General features: G+C 41.0%; 1 protein-coding gene across 3 annotated transcripts in view; it reads right to left on the reverse strand.

Moving 5' to 3' along the window:
- Nucleotides 1-23,502, reverse strand: part of STK3 (serine/threonine kinase 3) — a 110,064-nt gene that overhangs the window by 19,419 nt on the left and 67,143 nt on the right. Inside the window, exon 11 of one of the 3 annotated variants that reach the window (XM_081204812.1) lies at nt 16,459-16,495. The exons of 1 other annotated variant lie outside the window; for it this stretch is intronic. In XM_081204812.1, the coding sequence (XP_081060938.1) occupies nt 16,472-16,495 (24 nt within the window). In that variant the 3' untranslated portion in view covers nt 16,459-16,471. Of the gene's footprint in view, nt 1-16,458; nt 16,496-16,836; nt 16,870-23,502 lie in introns of those variants that run through there. One more of the 3 variants, XM_081204813.1, reaches the window with a different exon arrangement.

Genomic DNA, 23,502 nt, shown 5'->3' on the forward strand with positions numbered 1-23,502 from the left:
CTAATGGGGCCTCCTGCTGCCGTTGCGCCGCCGGAGCATGATTTCTGTTCTCATCCTGAGGTAAAGTTCTTAACCCGAGGCAATATTTCTGGGTTAGCGGAGTTTGTAACCTGAAGCGTATGTAACCTGAAATGTATGCAACCCGAGATACCACTGTACTTGCAGTTAGGGATGAAAAAGAATTTGATTTGGTTGACACTTTTAAGCAATCTAATTCACGCCTCCCACACTAATACATGGCTCAAAACATAACAATCTTTTGGATTTCACAGTTCTCTGAATTTTAGAATATAATGCTTAGCTCAAAAAAGTACCAAAATGCATATTTTAGGGTAAAATATGTTTACAAATGCATTTACTGAGACAAAATACATATCTAAATAAGTATTCTGTATTAAAATAACATTTAAATAGGAATTTTGAAGAGATTAATATGGAAATGGGATGGAATGGGCTTATGAATGTGAAATTGACATAGACAGGAAGTAGACTGACCTGTCCATCCCTAGCCTGATGATGAACTTAATGTGGACACAGCTCAGTGGATGACAAGAGGACAGTTTGTGGTTCCATCTCAGGCATATCAAGTCAAAAGGCTCTCAGGTAGCAGGCTAGGAAAGGTTTCTCTGAGAATTTGAGAAGCCATTTCTAGTTGGCCATTGCCCAATAGTCTGACTTGTTATTAGGCATTCATATGGCCTGCAGTGATGACCCTGCTAGCAAATGCCTTAGTTGGAGGTATTTAAGCAAAGGCTGGGGGGTCATCTGTATGAGATGCTGCAATTCCAAGATTTCTGGACTGAACAGAGGATTGGACTAGATCACTTCCATTGTCCCCTTTCAACTCTAGCACTGGATGATAATGCTCTCAAGTAGGTATTGTAGGGAAAAGCTGGGAACAAGGATCATGTCACAGCAGGGGCTTAAACATGAATCTCTCCTGTTCAACATTTTCAGTACTATACTACAGAAGAGCAACACTGGGGGGGGGGGACCCAATTCTCCTCTTCAAATAATTTTATTTCTCTTTTTTAAATTTTAATCTGGCAAAACTCATACCTTCCCAACTTAACAGTTTCATGCCCCCGCCCCAGAGCATGAAAGGTGCAGAAAACAGCTCATGTCTACCTTTTGGAGAAATAGGTCCATAGCTTTCAGAACTGACAAACAAAAGGAAAAGGAAAGGAAAGATGCTCTGCTTCTACACTAAGAATTACCTTTGCCTCTATTTTTAGCTTCCAAGCACCTGATTAACGATGACTCATCTTTCACCTTCCTATAACAGCCATAGAGAACCTCAAAGCTCCAAAACAAAAAGCAAACCCTCTTCACCTTTTCATCCAGAGGGACCACCGTATCCATCTTCATCACAAACTCAGGCTATCTAGATCTTGGGTATTTCACAGTATCAAACCCTTCCTCAGGCAAATCAAGCACCATTGCATCAAGTCACCAAACTGTGTCTACCACTTGGGAAACTTCAAACAGCTGTCTGGGGGAAACGGAGGCATCTTCTGAGATGTACGTCCTTGGGAAAAGGCAAGTATGCACCCACTCCTCTGGTTTTCAGCTTTAATTATTCAACTCCACAGTGTGTGAGGCAAACTGAGCATCATTCACCAGTCTGAAAATGATATTAGAACCTGAGGAGTGATTTAGCCTATTTACAGTTGCTATAGAAACAAAAAGGCAGCTATCTGTCTATGGCAATAAAGCAGCAAAAGGAGCTTGACACAACAGTTAAAATGACAGGAACAGAACAGGTTGAACCAGGAGCCTCTTCAGTTCTGCATCAAAATGTTGTGTAGAAATACATCGTGAATTACAGATCTTACAACAACTGCATATATTAAACCAAGAGTGCTGTTTATGTGTCTGTTTCTGTCTGTGCTGGAGGATATCGACACAGGGAGCACATAGAAAACAGCACCAAGGAACAGCTTCCAAACACATTCTTTTCCTTCAGTTCTAGACCTTGTTTAATCTAGATGTCCCAAGGGTAGAATATTGGCACAATCCAAGTAGTCAGAAGTTGGATGGTATGGAGGAGGAGAAGCTCCAATGTGCATGACTCCTATAACAACAAGGCCAGGTCTACACAAACCCAGAAACAAGCAAATTCCTTCCTCACCAGTCATCCCCAGTATGGGTGATGGCAGCAGAACAGTCATGAACTGGTGTCATTGGAGATGAGGAAAGAAAACAAATCAAATATAAAATGCATAAATTGAAAAACACAAAGAAAGAATGCTGTGAGAACAGGGCCTTTGGCAGAATACTATGTACTATCTTCCCCTGTTGAATGCCACTGTAAACAAAAACGGCTTACTCAGCCTAGTTCACAGTCCATCTTGGTAAATCTTGTTTCCTATAAACTCATAAGAGAGCTGTTCTTTGGAATCCATTTCTCCTCCAATTTAATTTGTTCATCTGCTTTTCTGAGGCTGTGCCTGTACATTTAGTTAAGACATCAAGTAATCTGCTTATGCCTGGCTCAGAGATTCAGAAGTCCCTGCTGACCTGCGCATATCCTACTGCTGTGTATTTCAAATGACAATGATCATATGTACAAATTACCGTTGAACATGAACCAACATAGTTTCTCCCCAAAGTAAGAGCTGGGATGAGTGTCAAGGTTGTATAGTTCTTTCACACCTCCGCGTATTGTGTATAGAAAGTAACATTTAAAGAGAGAGAGAGAGATCCCACATTTATTTGAATGCAGAATTTTACTTGCAATATACGTAGAACCTTCTAATAAGGTAAATACTGAGATTTGATGGCTGGTATGTTTTCTATGTGCCATCGCACTCTGCCCTCATATGATGCAAAGGGAGAAACAAGCTGTATCAGCGAGGCGCCAATAAAGCTTGTTCCTCCCTCTGCATCTTTAAACTGCTATACTGAGGAGTGTGCAGCTGCCCTTACCTCAGCCAAGCAGTTAAAGGAGCCCACAGATTGGTTCTGGCTCCCGTGAGCCGGTGACAGGGTGGGGGCTCCGTGAAACTGCTAAGCTGAGGGGAACGCGGTTGGCACTCCCCACAGTGAGCAGTTAAAGGAGCCCCGATGCTCTGCCCATGAGCAGGGGGAGCACTGGGGCTCTCTCAGCTGGGGAGGGGGAACCTTCCCGATCCCACATCGTGGTATATCACCAAACCGCGATGTTTAGCTGGTGGTGCACTGTGATGTTGAAAAACTGATATCACCCAGCCCTAGCAAGTGGAGGCCACGGAGGTGTGTGCAGTTCCATCATTGTGACCGTCTACAAGAAAAAAGGTGACTGCCATGGCTGGAACAACTTCCATGGAATGCCAAGAGCAGAAATGCTTGGACACTGGACATTGCCTTCATAGACCTGACAAAGGCCTTTGACCTCGTCGGCCAAAAAGCAGCCTAACTGTATTAGAAATCAATTTATCTGTATGCAAAACAAATAAGATATACCCTAATAATCTTTCTCTGAGTTTTTTGTTAGAGCAAACTCAAACTCTCTGAAGACTAAAATGCAGGTCTCAACACTTGGGGTGGCAATGTAGCTCAATGATACAGCACATGATTGACATACAGAAAGTCCCAAGTTTAACTACTTTAAAGGGTAAACAGCAACTGATAGTAAAGACTTCGGCCCAATACCCTTCAAAGCTCCTATAAGCTGGTAATAGGCTAGATGGACAATTAGTCATAAGGCAGCTTCCTAAGTTCCACATTATGCATTCATCATCTTTTTTATAATCATCTGGCTTGATTCATATGTGACATGTTGTTGCTGAGTCTTTCTTAGCTCTCTTTCATAGGCTAATTCCATCACAAACCGCATAGGACAACTGCTCCACGTGGCTAACCATTTGTGTTCATGTTGCCATACTGTTGTTGTTGAGCCGAGGTGCCAGCTTGCGAAGATGATTGGGGGGGGGGGGAGAGACAACATGTTCGGGACATTTGGAGGAGCTGGGGTTAGAAATGAGCATGGCGGCTGTGCGGCTCAATGGCCAGCAGCTTCTCCTCCACCTCCTCTTGGCGCCACCACTGACAGGAGGCTGCTTCAACCCTCCTTCCGCTCCAGGAAGGAGGAGGAGGAGGAGCCGGGCCCTGGAAGCACGCCACACTCTGCTTTGCTCTTTGGCTCCATGCTTTTGGGGCATGGGGAGCCCAGCCCCTATCCCAAAAATATAGGAGGCGCCAAAAGGGCTTGGACCCTAGGAGCCAGCGCCCTGCTGCAAAGGATTCCTCTAGATAGTTATGCAATATGTATGAAGAAATATATGTATTACAGACTGAGGTGTGGCAAAACTGCCATGTGGAATTAATGCAAAGCAGCCTCCATGCTGATTGTTGTTTGTGTGAAATGAGACTCACCCTATGAAATCATAAGTTTCTCCTTGTGTTTCACCTTCACTTTCCATCTCAGACTTCACAAACTTTGGCTTCAATGTGAGGCCTACCAAATTGACAAATGCAGCTAGAGAGCTTCATTCAGCCAATCAAGATTATTAATGGCAAAGATCACCAGCTGGTTGTTATTTGACACAACTGTAGCAAAACAGGAAACATCTCTGAATAAATGGTGCTACAGAATGATTCTATAACAGAAAATTATTTCTTATGATCCTTAAACTTGCTTGCAACAGCATAAAATGGGAGCTAGCCAACCGTTGCTGAAGAAAGCAGACTTGTGATACAGCAAGCCATGGAAATCCCAGGCAAGAATCAGCTCTGAACTTACTTTTTCCTAAAAAAACAAAAACCCACTGTATTTTGTCTTCAGCAACATCGTTCTTGCTGCAGAATGATACATATAGTTAATGGCTTTCAAAAACACAGTAAAGGAATAAACTGCTGACAGTTCAGCATGATTCTCTACAATTCCCTCCAGCTGAACGAACCAACAAGTGGCTTAGGAAGTTATGAGGAAATCCAAATGAAGTGATTTTTCCAGGTTGCCCCACTACTAACACTGTATAATAAATGTAAACATGAAGAGCGATATCATTTCATCTCTGCTGTTCACCTTTCCAGTGACCTTTAAGAAAATACCCTGCAGCCAAATTTGGAAGGGAAAAAAGCATACGAATCATGCAGGCGGGATAATATTACATCCTTACCTACCAGCAAAACACCTTTAATTCATTAATCTCTCCTGAAATAAAAATAAATATAGTAATATGTGAAAGATGGAACTAACACATAGCCATGTTAATTAAAACAGAACTTGTGAATGCAAGCATTTTGAATTCTATTTATTTAAGCATCGTTGCTGAGGCAGTTATAATCTACTAGAAGGATCATTTTTAATTTCATTGCATTTATTAGTAGCTAGCAATGGGTAGAACATTTTGAAAAGAATGGTGAAATCAAAACTAAATGGGTAGCATCCACAACTCTGAAGATAAGCAATTGTAATTCAGAGATAAGCAATTGTAGCTACAAAAAATAGGATTGATATAGGCTAAACAAGCTAGTACTATGGAAACAAAGAAAGACACTCTTTGCCAGTATCAAGCAAGAGAAGCAAACTATATCAGAGAGATACTACAGCTTTGGATCCTACCCCCCAACAACAGCATTTAGACATCCTCTCCAAAATTAGTGCTGTTATGTAGCTCCAAGGACGAAAAACAGTCCAAGAAGAAATTTGTATATTATTCATAGCAGAAGTGACAGCTAAGAAGGTACAGAGCAGCAGACCACTCACCTATAACCACAGTTTGCATACAATCTTTATGAATTATTTTCATTCATGATTTTTAAAATAATTTTATAAAGCAAAATGTTTTCTAAAGATGCTGCCTACTATCCTGACCTAACTGTTTCTTATTTCCGGGGGGGGGGGGGGTTATTATTATTTTTTGCAAAATTGGTCACAGCTATGTCTTATCTACCTGTCATTTGCTGATAATGTTTTTATGTGTTGCTTATGTATATCATAAGTATTATAACACTTACAACACTGTCTGGAATGCTGGCAGGCACAACATGTGTTTTACATGAGTGTACATGAGTACATGAAGTACACTCTGAGTATTTTTTTTTCTATCATGTTTGATGCTGTTAAATCAAATAAGGGGGGATGAAGGTTTTATGGTCATATTTGCAGGGGTTGGAGTAGATTACCTTTGGGGGTCCCTTCCAACTCTACCATTCTATGGTTCTGAGGTTCTATAATATTTGGGGGGGTTAATCCTGGTGTTTATTTTGCTCTAGGAGGCTTAGTTTGGTCTAAATCAAGTATAAACTTCCAGAGTTAATGCAAATTACATTACTTTTGTTAAATGCGTCACCATAGCTGCTAGAGGGCTGTGAAAATTTGTGTCCCAGACTTTTTAGACTTGTCTACCCATGTACTATCTGGAACCAAAGTGTTGCATTGGTTTCCAGATGAGAAATATTTTGGCATTATTTTCAGCTCTCCCACCCCACTAAAGTACCTGCTGAGAGAACTAGTCACAAAGTGGGAGCTCTCCAAGGTCCTGCAGGTACTTGGGGTGCCAGGAACACTCAATGGGACACAGCTGGGCTTCTGCTGTAAGCCTTAGAGCAGGGCAATAGCAGATGTTCTTGCACAAACTTTTGCAGTTTCCTCATTTGTCAAGGTCAAACTTTCATATCTCTCAGTCATAAAAAATTGTTTTGTTATTGTCTCTATTCCAAACCGGAGTCCACCTGGCAGTGTGCTACCAATCATCCTTGTCTCTGATCCCACTCAGATACGACTATGTTTGAAATAAAATATTGTCTTTGTTTACCCATAAACTTATAGCCATACATTTAAAAAGCATGTGATACCCCTCCTAGAACAAATTCTCAGAGCACTATATACTATTGAAGTTATTATCATTTTGCTAAAGATGAAATCTAAAAAACTATAGGGCCAAAGCATGGTTGTGGAAGCTAGCCAATGACAAAAATCTGACAAGTTAATCAACTCACATTACCCCAGTGTATACACACCATGGCTGCTTTTACCACTCTTAAAGGTCAAGCTACAATTGACAAGTATTTATAGCTTCAAAAGGAATATTGTTTCATTAGAAGGGAGTTAACAAGTCTGTTTCTTACTTTGTAGACTTGTTACACTTTTTCAAATTCATTTTATTATTTTCAAATGGCACACATATGTCTTGATTAAAATTTTCACACACACTGATATTATATACATTTAACGAGCCACCCAACAAGATGATATGCCGAAAGTTTTATCTGTTACAGATTTGCTATTTGTGGCCTGAAACTAATTGAGCTTTTAGAACTGAACTGTCAATTTTTGAACTTTAACTGTGTTGTTCTTGTTCTCTGAGAAGTTATTAATATAGCAACATATAACAGAGGCCATGTTCTCAAGTAATGTGCTAGTAAAGGTAAAGGGACCCCTGACCATTAGGTCCAGTCGTGGCCGACTCTGGGGTTGCGGCGCTCATCTCTCTTTATTGGCCAAGGGAGCCGGCGTACAGCTTCCAGGTCATGTGGCGAGCATGACTAAGCCGCTTCTGGCGAACCAGAGCAGCGCACAGAAACGCCGTTTACCTTCCCGCCGGAGCAGTACCTATTTATCTACTTGCACTTTGACGTGCTTTGAAACTGCTAGGTTGGCAGGAGCAGGGACTGAGCAACGGGAGCTCACCCCATCACGGGGATTTGAACCGCCGACCTTCTGATCAGCAAGTCCTGGGCTCTGTGGTTTAACTCACAGTGCCACCCGCATCCCTCAAGTAATGTGCTAGAACTAAATTATTTGGGATGAACTTACTGCACTGTCATTTCCATGTCAAAGTTATATTATCAATTATTATATTATTATTATATCAATTTAAACATTGCTTTAACTTAGTTCATTCACCTAACTTGAATGAACTAAAATTTCAAAGATTATTAGCTGAAGGTAGAGGGTGGGAATTACAGCATCTTATCTGAAAGAATGTTTTAATGCAATACAAGTGCATGTTTTAGTAAACTGCTATTATGATTATAACCCATTTAGATATGGCTGAAAACTACATGATCTCCAGCTTATGTTCAGGAAGAGATACAAGAACATCATTTTTACAGGTATGCTTATAAAAATCTGTGAGTAGTTTAATTTGGAAGTCCTGGACAGTAACTCCAAGCAATCCTTGACCATGTAAAATGTATTATAAATAGTTCCATGTGCAACATTCATTTGGAAGCTCACTGGAGACGAATAATGACCTTGTATTTTGTTCTCATTTACTCTGAATTAGCCAAACCTCCTGTTTCCAATACACCTGGCATGGTTTAATTACAGCAAACAAAACATCATTTAAACAAAAGGTGACCTTGAACATAATCTATCAAAACACTAGTTAGCTTTAAAAGTTCGCAGTTTTTAACAAACTGCCAAGACATGCAAGAGCAATTTTCTATATAAGTTCATACATCTTTTAAAGCAACAGATTTACCACATTTAAGAAACATCTGTATATGCTTTTTAAAACTGCAAGGGTTTCTTCTTTATTAATTCAAACCCTTAGATTTCAATAGCCATATAAAATACAGCTTGTGTGTAAATATAAAGGTCATACTAAATACGGTTCAAAATGTTGTAGAGTGATGGTTTGTTAACCTTGGTAACCCCTTAAATAGCTTTAGGGGTTGTTGGTTTTTTTTTTTTAAAAAAATGGCAGTCATGCCCCTTAACCACATACTGGAATCCCTGTTCTCCAATGAGACATTAAAACTTAAAGGAGGTAACCAACATTATTTCGGGAACATATCTACTTTGGCTCAATGCATAAGCAACAAACAGTGATGTTAACAATGTATCAGCCCTTAACAAAAGTAAACAAAACAGATCCCTGCTGAAAGTTTGTATATGGAACCTAGACAAGGAAAACACAACAGAGGGGAATGGGGGTCAGAGAAGCAAAGGGAAATTTGCACAGGGTTATGGCAATGCAGTTGTACCACCTGAAGGTAAGTTTACAGTGAACAAAGATCAGTACTTCTGTAATAGCTACCTCACTTGAGTACTGCTTACATGTTCTAAATTACATCAATAATATCATGGCAATCCATGGTGAGCTATTTATTTGCATGGTGGGCTATTTATTTGCATCTGCACAATGGGAAACTACTCAAGCATGTCTACACCTTAATTCTGCATATTTTGACAGATGGATATAGGATCTGTCCATATGTGGCCAGTTTAAATCAGTGGGAAGTGCAGCAGCCAATCTGAATGTACATACTAAGGCAATTTAAGGGCATTTTTTAATCACTGGTCATGCTCCTGGAGTGTGTGATGGCTGTAGGCAGATCTTTGTCCATATTATGTACTGTATGTCTGAACTTTGCAGATAAAATGGGTCGCATTCACTTCCAATGTAAATGGCTCATTAACTGTAAATTCTAGGCAGGAGATGGCCGTGGCCTCCAGCAGTCTGATTTGCTTGGCTGAGCTTTTGTCATTGCTTCAGGGTGCAGACAAGGCCCTTAGGATTTGATCAACTACCTGTGCACTTTGTGGCTGGTTCATGCTAGGCTAGGAAGCTTGCCTGAGATGGTACACAGGTAAACACCTCTCCAAGATAAAAGGAATGGCAATACCGCTACTGAAAAGGTCATTATTAAACTCTGAGCCAAAATAACTATCAGTAAATTTCCAACCTACTTTTTTAAAGCAAGGTAATGAAGTTTTCACGGTCAATCCTTCTCCTCTCCTCCCTCCACATCATAATTGCTCACAGCACTTTAACTATGTGGTCTTTATTACTGCTACATGGAAATCATTGGTGCTGGCATAGACTAGTTGGTTTATTCTACACATATATTTGTCTCCAAGTTTGGCTCAAAGTATTACTTGGAGCTGCAAAGACTAAAATTCAAGCTAAATTATGAGAGACAGTTTCAAGGCAGCTCTTAGATTCTGCTATTCCAGGCACTACCAGCAGCTGCCAATCTCAAACAGTTCCCAGGAGCAGTTGGAGGGGGGCTTTCTGTCCATTGAAGTCCTGGGACGATTGCTGTTTACATGCTATTGGGCTCTCATGATTACGGTTAATTAGGACAGCAGATTTGAAGCATTAAAGCTTCTAAACAACCATGGGTATGTTTCCGTGGGAAATCTACCCACATGCCATGTGACTTGCAGGGATCAGGTAGACATCTAATCCTCACACATTACATGGTGTCCATTTCCTAGCCATGGTAGAGCCAATATGGATAGTAGAAGCATCATGGGACTTTGTCAGGCACAGCAACCTCCTCCTCTACCTGGAGTGCTTGAACACGCAAGAAAAGTACTCTACACATGCTAAGCATCAATATACCACCTTTGCTTCTTCCTTTCTAATAAATGGGACTTCTACTGCATTTTCTGTGGAGTACTGGAGTGTAACCTGGGAACCCACAATTCTTCTATGTAGATGAATGTTAGAAATGCAACAAAGCCACATGCCCCACAGGAGTGAGCTGTGAAAGGGGTTCAAACTGATTGCAGCAATATGGCAGAAGGGCTAAGAGCTGTTGTTCAGTTCCTCGCTCTCCCCACCCTACACTGCCCCGCGAAAAAAAGCAGGCTTCAACTTGAATAGTTTCCAACTTCTAACAGTTAAATGTTATGAAAATAATTCTGAGCTGGAATCATTAGAAAATAAGATAGAGCAAGATTTGGACTGGGCATTACTCAGACAGGACATTACTATCTCACTATAGAAAAACTAATTGCCCCACTGTAGGTGCTCACTGCTTTCTATCTAACTGCTCTAATCTGTCACCAGTAATCACCGGTTGGAGAATGAAAGTAAGCCACGCCCACTCCAAGTGAGTGGCCAAACAAATCATAGTTCTAAAGCAAAGCTGCTGGGTTCAGACATAATGCCAAACCATAGTTCATAAGACTAACAACAAACCATGTCTTCACATCATGGTTTTGTTTCCAGAAAACAAACTATGGCTTAGCATTATGTGTAAACTAGACCAATGTACACAAATCCATGAGCGTAAGAAGAAGAGAGGGAAAAATTCAACAGGCTCACAAAAGGATATTCACATATGGATTCTCCTCCTCTCTCTGGAAATGCTAACACATTTTATAAAATGCAACTCATTGGTTACCTAATAAATTAAAATGTGACAGAAAAGGTAGGTCACTGATATTTTAATTAATGTTGTGAATACCATTTGATTAGCTTCTTCTTCAAACAGTAATCAGCCTGGCAGGTTTGAAAGCGATATTTTTGACAAGTGATTATACAACACTAATAGAAGACAATTACCTGTCACAGAACAGAGTACCAGGGTGCTGTCGAGAAGTACCTGCAAGCCTTCAGGTACATTTAAGATTAAGGAACTTATGGTCCTTAAAAATACTAGCAGAAGAAGTAGCTCAGTGCTATCAAAACTTTTTTTCCATTGAAGAATTTAGAATCCTTGGGGAAGTAATTTAATTAGAAATACTGAAAACAGTTTTCAGCTGATGGTTTATTAGCAAGCTACCTGAGCCTGGATTAGAAAGCAAATATCTTTCTAGTGGAACTTGTTAAAATAGTTTTCTTACTCTCAAGCATGAAAGCAAGGGAGCCAATTTAAAATTTTATTTATTATAGAATTTATATCTATACAGCATGTCCTTATACCTTATTGTCACTAAGCCAAAGTACATGTAATTGAAATAACTGTATATTCTTCTCCTGCCTACCCATTCCTCCATTTCCCCCTTTTTCTGTTTTGTTTCCTTATAGCTATTTTAATCTGTAAACCCCTTGGGACACAGGCCTGTCATAACTGTTATTTGTAAAGCACCAGGCACATGGGTGGCCCTGAATAAATAAGTAAATGCAATTTTCAATCATTCCCCAACTTAAGAGAAAAAGGCAGCTAAATTTGACAAGTAATTTAAACAAAGACAGGGTCTAAGAAAGGATCCACATTGCAGTCTTTATTTCAGGTTCAATTTCTTTTTGTTCAGTACAACAGATGGATAATGTAATTAGTTTGCTCAATCAGTGCAGATTATCACAGCAAATCATTGCAGCGGTTAGTAATTTTTGCCCAATCAGCATCTGCAGCAATCACACCAAAATTCACCGTTTCATGAAGTGCCTTGTATTAGGGCTTGCTTACACCTCCATTTTCAAATCAGCTGCCATTTGCAATTCAGGACAAGTAGATTGATCTTCAAGGTTCTTACTATACAGTGGTACCTTGGGTTAAGTACTTAATTCATTCCGGAGGTCCGTTCTTAACCTGAAGCACCACTTTAGCTGATGGGGCCTCCTGCTGCCGCCACGCCGCCGGAGCACAATTTCTGTTCTCATCCTGAAGCAAATTTCTTAACCCGAGGAACTATTTCTGGGTTAGCGGAGTCTGTAACCTGAAGCGTATGTAACCTGAAGCGTATGTAATCCGAAGTGTACTGGACCTTTTTCTTTAAATTCTTAATATAGTGTGAGAAGCTTTACTCCAGAGGCGAGTAACCTCCACTCTGCGGGCCTAATTAGGCTCTGATTCCAAAGGCCATTTTCCCCAAACCACACCTACTTTTCCCTCACCAGGTGTCACATGGGAAATCGAATGTGGACCACGTAAACTCATGACTCTGAAGGATAAATCAGGAGCTTAAAGCAAGCTCCCAATTGTTCATTTGCAAGTGACAAACTCAGACAGCTAACAATTAAGCCCCACTGGGATTGGATACAGAAGCAAATTCCCTGCCCAGTTCATTCTGGGCCAATTATTCAGCTGGTGCTGACAGGGTGTCTTCAACGGGGCCCCTTCAAAGTTGTCACCTGATTGTTGTCCCTGGGGTGTTGGAGGAAAGGATCCTGCCCGCCCACCCACTCACTGGATCCTGTTCCCCTCCCTGCTTCACTCATTGGGCTTCTGCACAGGAAGAGTGAAAACCAGTATTAGCTCAGCCCAAAACAAACAATTGAGCTTGCCTGTGACGTGGCTCCAATCTGCCATGCCACATAGATTCCCTGACATGGCTGGGAAGCAGATATACAACCAGTGTCCAAAAACAGATAAATGGAAACAAAGCATTCATTCATTCATATATATATATATATATATATATATATATATATATATATATACATATATATACATATATATATATATATATACACACACACACACACACACACACACACACATACACACAAACACACACACACACTAGAATTTTACTATGGCAAGCAAATAGGCTGACAGAGCTACTGAATAATGCGTTTCAGATATTCTGCTAAACAAGAATTAAACTGAATCAGGTACAAAATATTGGTAAAGGGAGCTAGAAAGAAAACAGCCTAGCAGTGGGCACCACTTCGAAATCAACTCCCTTCTTATCTCTGCTAACCAAGAAGATGAGTCCAGAAACTTCATTCTCTTTGCTCTGCTGGAAATGGAAGATAGAAAACCCTGTTAAATTCTGCTAAATTTTAAAACGGCAAGCTCACTCTTAATCTCTGTACTCAACAAGAGCACAGATAGAAAAAATTTGTCCTGCCTCCCCCTGGATTAGGCACACCACCCCAGGTGCTGTTTGTTTCCAGAAGCTTTAATGCTCAATCAGTACCAGACATATGCAAATCACCAGTCAAAGGCACAGCAGGCCATACACATCTCTGCTCAAAGGCAAAGGTATACAAGGGCAAAAGCAAAGAGGCTGATCCAACAACACATCCCTTGCTTTCCTGTTAGGCACAACGTAGCACAGCAATTTAGCACTGCCCCTTGAAAGCTGTCTGCACTAGTGTCTCCGGGAACTGGGTGATGGGGGCGCTGTTCCCACTTCCAGAGAGGCGGAGGGGTCAAGCACAGCATCCCCCTCTGGAGAGACAGGGGCAGACCCTGTATCTGACTCCAAAGATAGGGTGGTCGGGGCAATAGGCACAGTAAGAGCTTCAGAACAGGACTCTTGAAAACCATGGAGCTCACAGCTCTCCGCTCTGATTGACAGGGCATGACAGCAAGTTGAGGGAAATCCCCCCTCCACACACACACACACTTTGGGCCTCCCTAGGCTCCTCAGCATCGAGTTCCTCTGGGTCAGAACACAACCTCCCAAGCCCACTGGAGCCTTCCCCGGGGTCCATAGCAAACCACCCCTTTGCGATATCCTGACTTGACCAACCGGTGATGTCTTATGTTCTGTTTGGTGAAAAGACTTTCACAAATTGCTCCTGAGCTACCACTCAGTGGTATAAGATTCTACAAAAATAAACCCCAAAGCACCCAAAATACTTGGAGTCTCTTTTAAAAAAAAGTTTGTGTGCTTTTCTTTTCTTAAAAAACCCAAAACTTTATAAGGGTTATAAGCACGAGGAGATATGTACTGTATATATAAAGTACAGTGAGTGATGGAGTCTGCAAAACAAACATTTTTCCTAGCTCTCCAGTTTAGAAATGAATTTAAACGGATTTTTAAATAGATTTTGAGCTATTCGTCTTTGAAACGCCTTAAGCAAAAAAGCAGCTCTAGGTGTATTTGGCCCCTTGTATGGATTTGAGATAAAACAGTTCCGAAAATTCCTGGCAACAGCAAAAATATATGTAGAAGGAAGTTTTATCCTTACAACACCCCCAACCTTTTAAAAGAATACATTTTAAGTGCTTGGTCCTAAGTATTTTAATAAGAAAGCTGTTCACCTACACTATTGTAGAATTCAGGAAGACATCATAATCAGCATTTTTCCCTCTCTCTGACAGGAGTGAATGAGGAAATAAGACTACTGTTGTGCACAAATTCCAAAGGAGGGAGAGGCTGAAACAGTTACTTGGGTGCAGGACCAGTTATCTTTGCTAATCAGGGATTCCAGGCTAAAGAGGAAGGTGCTGAGAAAGTGACCAAGAAAATACTTGTATACCACAATTTCATAAAAATATCAAAGCAGTTTACAACAATCATATATACACAATAAAACCACATAAAAATCTTACAGGACTGGATATCTCTTCCCTTCCTTTGATGGTAGCTCCTTCAGCTTGTTTACAGCAATTCAAAGGATGCACTGCAGCTAGTAAAAGAGCTTTTCTTAAGTAAATGTCCACTGTGCTTTACATCCTAGCCAGAAGTAAGCCCCGGAGTTCAAAAGAGCTTACTCCCATGGATGGATGCATAGGATAGCAGTCTTAGAGGAATATGTTGAAGAGCCAAAATTTGTAATCAATCAGTACTATAATGGGAATGCAGCAACTTTTTCCACTCTTCAAAAACAGGCTTTTAATCATTTTAATTGAATTTTTGGAGTATTCTGAAAACCCTAAATGAACCCTAAATGAAGGATTTTACATGCCAAAGGGTTAATCATAAATTCTGATTTTAAAAAAAGTCTAGAAGAGCTTTTACAAGCACTGTGTAAGCAGAGTTTCACAGTGATCTAACTTCAAAAGCTGCAGCTATAGACTACAGCATAGCCTGTGAAAATTCACAGGAGTTTTTCTTTAAGGTGTCGCAGGACTTTCACTTCTTCAAAAACTCATCATTAGGTGGTCCAGAACAGAGCCGCAAGATTATTAACGGGGACAGGGCAGTTATACATTGGGAATATTATGCCTGAGTTTTGCCAGCTACTCCAGCTCTTAGTCCATCTCCTGGTCCAATTTAAAATGTTGGTTTTAACTTTAAGAGCCCTAAATGGCTTGGGATTTAGTTACCAGAAGGGCACCTACTCAGTCCTGATCATCATCTTTTCAAACACAGCTCTGAATGTCGCCATCAAACAATTTTTGTTGGTAACACTCTGCTTCCCGGAATGGTTGCCTGGCACCATCTTTGTGGTCTTCCGAGACTTTTAAATAACATGCATCTCATTGTCTGGCCCCATTTTAAAATATGTTTTGTTGTTGTTTACTTTTAATAAAGTTTATTGCTTTATGTTGTATTTTTATTGTTGTATCTGTTTTGCGAGCCACCTATAAAACGTATTTAAATATAATACATAAATATTTGAGCCTAATATAATATATTTGCAAGAGCAACAAAAAGCCATAAAAATAGAAATAACACAGTTAAGAGCTTAAAAAATGAATCAGGGTTTCAAAGTTTTTAAAAAGTCATATGCTCATTAACATAGATAAAGCCTACATTATTAATATATCCATACAGTCAGAAGAAACTGGAATCTATTCTGAAAATGCATATAAAATGTTTTGGCAGTGTCATGGTGGAATTGGACATCATAGATAATAAATGTTGACTACCAGGGGCAGCCAGTATTTTCTGGAATGCTGTAGATATAGCTATATAGATGCTGTGCATTGTTTCTCTTGATACATGTGATTAGGATAGTCAAGCAAAAATTCAAAATAAATCTCGACTTGCAGTGCCAATTAATGTGGCAACTCCCCTATGACTCTGCAAAGCCTGTGAAAACTTAAACTAGCATTCTGTTCTCTTCCGGCTGCTGTTCCCATGACAACAGCTCTCTAAATCACAGAAAACAGGTCAGGTTTTTAAAACTACCCACAGTTTCCCCCACTAGTTTTATACTAACCAACCTGTTTAAGATCATCAGAGGACTTGTTGCCATAGCAGCTGTGGGAGACAGTGGGAAAAAAAGACCGTTATGTATTCAGAGGGACAACAGAGAGAGGCAGCTGCCTATATATTTGCCACTTCCTCCCTCATCATCTTTTCCCCCGCCCTCATCTGTAAACCTCTCTAGGCTCTTCATTACTTTTCAATTTTAAATCCAGTATCCAAAGCACTCCAAGGAAAGGTGTAGACTCCCGGCACTAAATTTAGCCTGGAGAAGAGAATCCCAGTGCTATTAAAACGAATTTACAAGCCATGGTCCCTCACGAATCATTTTTGTGTATATATACTGAAGAATGCTAAATATAAGTTACTTTCCATACTATTTGCACTAGAGCTGGTCTACTTTCTCATTGTCAGTTGGTTTTGGAACCCTAAAATGGGAGAAGGGTGTCAGCAAAATGTGAATTCTTCCATTTCATTTTGGGAGCAGAGGGGTGGGAAGGGAAGCTTCTTAATTTACTTCACTTAAAATCTGCAGATTGTGCAGCACAGCAGCAGATAAGCTCTGGTCCACCACAGTCACAGTCTTTCCTTCTCAGAGTGTCACCTAATGATATATAAATTATTTTAAAGATGAAATAAATAAAGTGTTATTCCTTTAGCATCTTTCCCAGAGGCACCCGAGGAAGACAAGATGGCAAGCAGTTCTAACTGCTACTGCCATAGTACCAAAGTTGCCAGTATAGTGACACCTTTTATTTAAAGACAGAGAGAAATATAAGCATCCTCCCCACACCTTGAAACTATTTTAAGCTCAATTTATGGTCTCCAATATGCCCACCACCAGTTAACTACCTGTAAGTAAGAGTGGCAAAGGGGGGCAACCATTTTGATCCATCCAAAATACTTCAACACAAGAGAATGGGTTTTGTCTCTCACCTGCATAACGTAAAAAAGATCTAGAGCCATACTGTAATCTTTTACATTTGGTGCCAGAGTATGGTCTGAAGGTACATGAGGATACCACCTTGATGAAGCTAAGCAGGCCAGGGTCTGGGTAGGTCTACTTTGGGTTCCATGACAGAAGAAAGGCGAGATATTAATGTAATACAATACAAATAAATACATCAAGTGGGGACTACTAGCTTCTGGGAGCCAAGAGGAGGGAAGCAAATTCAGGCAAATACAGAGGGCTTTCTGGGTAGTGGCGCCTGCCCTGTGGAGTGGCCTCCCATCAGATGTCAAGGAAATAAACAATACCTGACTTTTAGAAAACATCTGAAGACAGCCCTGTTTAGGGAAGCTTTTAATGTTTGATGTTTTATCGTGTTTTTAATATTCTTTTGGGAGCCACCCAAAGTGGCTGAGAAAACCCAGTAAGATGGGCGGGGTATAAATAATAAGTTGTTGTTGTTGTTTGCAAAGCTACATTAAAGAATAGTTAGAGAATAATGTTGCTTCCAAGCTCCCAATGAATTCTTATGGGAGATGTGGTGATTCTGATCCAAGCCTTTAACGGTGTAAGCACTATGTATTAGCAACCACTAAACTGGTACTATCCTGGTATAGTAATTCATATTATTATAAACCTTTTAAACTGGGGTGGTATTGTTTTTGTTTGTTACTATGTATTAGTATTTTCGTGTTTTTATATTTTAAACCACCCTGTGATCCTCGGATGAAGGGTGGCAAATGAATGAATGAATGAATGAATGAATGAATGAATGAATGAATGAATGGTTGGGCTACAGATTCTATGCTATGTGGATTCATAATATGTTTTTAAATGTGTGTATATATATATATAAACTTGAAGACAACAAAGTAACACACACACAGCAACAATTAAAAAAAGCAAAACTAATTCAGCTAGAACACACCCAATGATGTACATAATTAAACTTAAGAAGTAGAAGTTCATTTAAGATGTAAATTATCTCAGAACTAGGCTCATGATAGTCAAATTGCCTGAAGTCCAAAAGCCAAGTCACAATGATGTGTAGGGGGCGGGGGCGGCTATGAAATATCTGGTCTGGTCTAGTTACAAACATTTCAAAGCTGTCCCTGAACTCCGAAGGCTACTGAGCTATGTGCATGAGATGTATTAATATGAACAATTAGTTACCAAGGCAACGAAGACAAATATAACTGCTGCTTCATCACACTATTCTCACCATTTTATTTTATTCATTAGAGTCCTCAAACTATTCATGAATTATGAACCTGTTATGCAACTAAACAGATGTTAACAGAGCTGGCCAGCAACCTTCACAACCTACCGATTTTCCTAAGAGTCAATTCACTACAAAAACCGTTCTAGCTTTTCTTATGCGCCCAAGGCCTTGTTTTCATTTAATCTTGATGTTCTAGGAAAGATAGCATTTCTGAACTTTGTGTTGAATCTTAAAAGAAGCAGGAAAGGACTGTGAAATTTGTTGCAGGAAAATCTGCCTTATCTCATAAGTGAGCAAGGAAACACATGAGATAGAGTGAAAAAGGAATCCAAAGTTTATTTCTGCGCAGAAGTTTGGTCCAGCGGGATCACTCCTCAAAGACTGGACCCCAAACACACCTACAAGCCATCTTTTATAAACATCCCAATCAGAACCTGTGAGTCCTGTCTTTCCCTTATATGGTAAGCAAGCTTAGGCTATGCTGTCGGCCTGTGATTGGTTCCCTTTTGCCGCATAGCAGAGTGTGCGCACTGAGTCATGGCCTCTATGTCTACATATCAAATGCCTAGCTTTCCTGTACTTTCAAGCTATGGTGCAAACAAATCATCACCTATAGCTTGATCCTCAGTAGGCAAGCTTTTATACATAAAAAGCAGTTTTCTAGACATTGTAGCTTCTACGGTAGATTCTATCATGCGCCTAAGGGCCTGCAGAAACAAAGGTATAATACATGGCAGAATCAACAACAACAAAAACATAACCAATAATCCTCCTATCAAGGTTTAAGGCCTCCCATCTGGGGAAGCCATGAAGACAACCAATCCAGATTCCAACCCTCCCAAGACTGTACTGGAACATGGGCTACTGCTTCTATATGATCAGCTAGAGAACGAATAGCCTCACCATTATCAGATATGTTGAAAGAACAAACATCTTTTGTTAAATTCAGTGCGTTACACATCCTGCCCTGTTTGACCAGGACATAATCCAGGCCCATTTTGAGTTGCAGAATGGCACTTCTACTTTCATCTAATTGTGGAGCCACCACCCGCAGAGCCAGAGCGGTTGTGCTGGTGACTATTTCCACTACAGCCTGCAGCCTAATGATGCAGTTCAGATTATAAATAGGCTCCTGGAGCCCCGCTACCAATTCATGAGGGTTCCATGTAGCCGGGCCATAATGTTGTATTATCCTTTCTGGAAGCAAACCATTAGTCCCATACCAACTTTGAGCCGAGCCTCCAGCTACCGTCTCTATGGCCCCTGCCGCATTCTGGATAGTTCTCCTTCGGTGGGTCAGATAAGGGAGAACCCACATGGGGGGGGAGGGTGGCTAGATAACAAGCCCTGTGCCAACTGGGAGGAACTTCCTTATATGTTCACTGTCTGCACACCTACCACAGAAAGGAAGCATTCCCTTGGAAGGTAACTCTGGCTTCAAATATGACCTTGTGGGTGACGCTGCCTCTTGGGCAAGTCCTGGTAGTGCTATTGATATCTCCACTAGGATTCCAACAGATTTTCCAAATGTGGCTCAATCATTTTGAACATCTACAATAATCAAATGTCTTTTGGGTCTGTCCACATGTCCAGTTGTTAACATCATGGTGCCACCAATTGTGGGTGCATGACAAAACTCCCACCCCAGTGGTTTTGAGTCTTCTTCTGGCGCACACACAGCCCACCTTTTAAAGGTGCTACTTTAATTCTTTGCCTTGTTATACATTGGGTGCCATTCTTTGATGTTCCCTTTGGTGAATCCCACGTCCAATACTAATCCAGTGGCGTTTAAAGGATATAGTAGGAGAGGCACACCTCCCAACAAATCATAGAGTCCTAGGGAGCAAACTAGACACTTTCCCCCATTCGTTGCTACCTCTTCTGCTATTGCTGCCCATTTATTATCTTTTGCCAACTGCTCATCTTCTCCACCTCCTTCCTTTCCACCTTATAGAGAAGAATAAAACTACAATAGTGAAATGAAAATGAGGAGACAAGCATCTTGCTCCCAATCTTCCTCTGTGCGTTGATAGCCAGCGTCCGGAGTGGCTACTGCAGAGGGTCGTCGCTCTCATGATGCCCGTGACCCAGTCAGCTCCCGGTGTGACTGGGTACAAGGGGTTTCCTTGTCAAGATTACTTTTAAATCAGTTTCTGGATGTTGGGCACATGACCACATGCCTTCAGCTCTCTTGATACATGTGTGGTGGATCAAGGACGCAATCCCCTCTAGCCTTACTGCTGTTGGTGAGGTCAATAAGACAACGCATGGGCCACACCAGCATGGTTCAAGTGGGTTTTCTCTCCACTCTTTGACCCACACTTCGTCACCGGGTTGGAACGGGTGCACAGGCTCCATTAGGTTAATGGGGGTGTGCTCAATGGTCCACCTGTGGAGAGAATACATGACACGGAAGAGAGACTACACTTGCTTCTTTACCACATGGTCACTCCATTCCATTAATCCATGGTATAAGGGCTGAATAACAGGTGGCGGTCCGCCATACATCAATTCAAGTGGTGAGACTTTTAATTTTCCCTTAGGGGGACACCTAATATGGAATAGGGCAAAGGGCAACACTTCAGTCCATTTTAAATGAGTTTCCTCACACAGTTAGGCTAGTTGAGTCTTTATAGTCTGAGTCATACGTTCGCTTTTTCTCGAACTCTGGGACCTCCAGGCCAATCACATCTCCCAGTGAGGTCCCATCCACCTTCTCTCTAGTTGGTTAGTATCAACCTCCACGCCACTGGCCTTGTCCTCTTCCTCTCAGTATAATTCCTCTACCTCTCACTGAGCCGCGTCCTCCTCTTCCTTCACATTCCACTCTCGGGCATTCATTCTTTCAGTGTCCTTCTTCTCGGCATATAGCACATTGTTTCGGGCCTAAGCCCCCACTTCGCCAACCTCCTTTTGCTCCCCAGCCTCCTTGGTATGTGGGAAGTCTGGCTGCTGTGGCCACTGTAAATAAATCCTCTTCCCTTTTAAACTTCCTTTTTGCTTCCCTTTTCTCTTCCAAATCTCTATTCATATATACTTTCCTAGCTACTGCCACCAACTGTTCTGGATTCATTCCAGCGAATCCTTCCAGCTTTTGAAGCTTCCTTCTAATGTCTGGTGCACTTTGCTCCACAAAACTCATATTCACCATTCCACGATTTTCAGGAGCCTCTGGGTCTAATGGCGTATAGTTCCTATAGGCTTCATGAAGTCTCTCCAGGAAGGTGCCCGGAGACTCATCTGTTCTCTGTATGATTTCCTTCACCTTGCTAATATTCAGTGCTCCAGCTTTCAAGCCTTCTATTATGGCCTGGTGGTGTCGCTCAAGCTTCCTTCTTCCCCCTCCCCTTAGTTAGGGTCCCAATGGGGGTCTTGATCTGGATAATTCTCCACCACCCAGGCCTGTGTGTTGGCCGCTCCATGCCTCTCTGCTTCTCGCCTGAGCCATTCCTGTGCTTGTTGATCGACCCTTTGCCTTTCCTCAGTACTGAGAAAGGTCATCAGTAATTGCCTGCAGACCGCCCAAGTGGGATAATGTATTTCCATAATTGAACTAATCAAATCGGTTATGGCTTTGGGCTTTTCAGAATAGGGTGGGCTATGTGTTTTCCAGTTCAATAGATCCATGTATGAGAATGGCACATATGTCCATATCCTAGGGTTATATTTTTCCTTATCATCTAGAGAGGTTGTTGGATTAGGCACTTCCTTTAAGGGAAAGATTCTTGCCCCTGGGATCTTGTTGCATGGACTGCCCAAGGATTCCAGTGCCACAGCACTTGGTTTGGGATCTGGGTGGAGACCATATTCTGAATTTTCTCGTCGCCCTTCCTTTTCAGTTTGCTCTGCCGCCCCTGTAGTCCCAGCCTCTTTTTGTTTGTTATCGCCCGATCCTTCCTTTCCTTTAAATAGTTTTGGATAAATGAGGGCATAGGGAGGGGGTTGCTTCCAGTGTTCCTGGTCAGGGTGAGCTAGGATAGCAGGAGCTATAGGCTGTAAGAAGGATTAAGGATTAAGCACATAGCAGGTAACTTCAGAAATGTGTGTTGCTAAATAGCCATCAAACCCTGTGCAGCTTACTTCTGAATATATCTGCATAGAACTGGGAATATGGCCCCACAAGGGAAGGCAACTATCAACAGAAAAAGTTGCCCACCCCTTGTATAGTGTTAGGTGTGTAAGCCTATATATGCCCTGGATCTGCACACACACGCGTACACACGCGTACACACACACACACACACACACACAGAGTGCAACATGGCTATAAGATCAGAAGCTTTTGCTTCTGCTTTTAAACTAAATTTATCTACCACATTTTTTTTAAGTTGTGCAGAAACGTGTTTACAGAAATCATTGCATTTTTAAATTCATTAGGGTAACGGCAGCTAAGCTATAATACAGTAAGACTCTAATAAAATACCAATTTACATTGTTTCTGAGATTTCTATCTAAATGCTGTATATTATCCTTAATCATTTTAATGATTAAATCATGTTATTCTATTACCTAATCAGCTGTCACATTTAACGTTTGTAGCACTAATTAAATACTTGCTATTTGCACTGTCATCGTTTTGCAGTGATTGTTATGTTTTAATGTATTTGTTGTTCTAAGAATACATTAAAGAATCATGCCTTTTAGTAACAGATGGCTTTAAAAAAAAATGCTCAAGGCATCAAAAGTGTACTTAAACAACAGTGTAATGCCGACACATGATATGCACGTTCTGTGTTTAATGTTAAACAATCTGGATACCAGACCTGTTTGGTAGTAAGTTTAGCAAAGGCAGGAATCTTTCCTTTGGCACTGATGTAAAATGCATTTGCCTTCTCTATTTAAATTATTCTACCCAGGGAGAAAAAGAGGCACTTCACTTAACATGTAGAT

This window comes from Podarcis bocagei (genome assembly GCF_964188305.1).
Source record: "Podarcis bocagei genome assembly, chromosome: 8".
Lineage (NCBI taxonomy): Eukaryota > Metazoa > Chordata > Lepidosauria > Squamata > Lacertidae > Podarcis > Podarcis bocagei.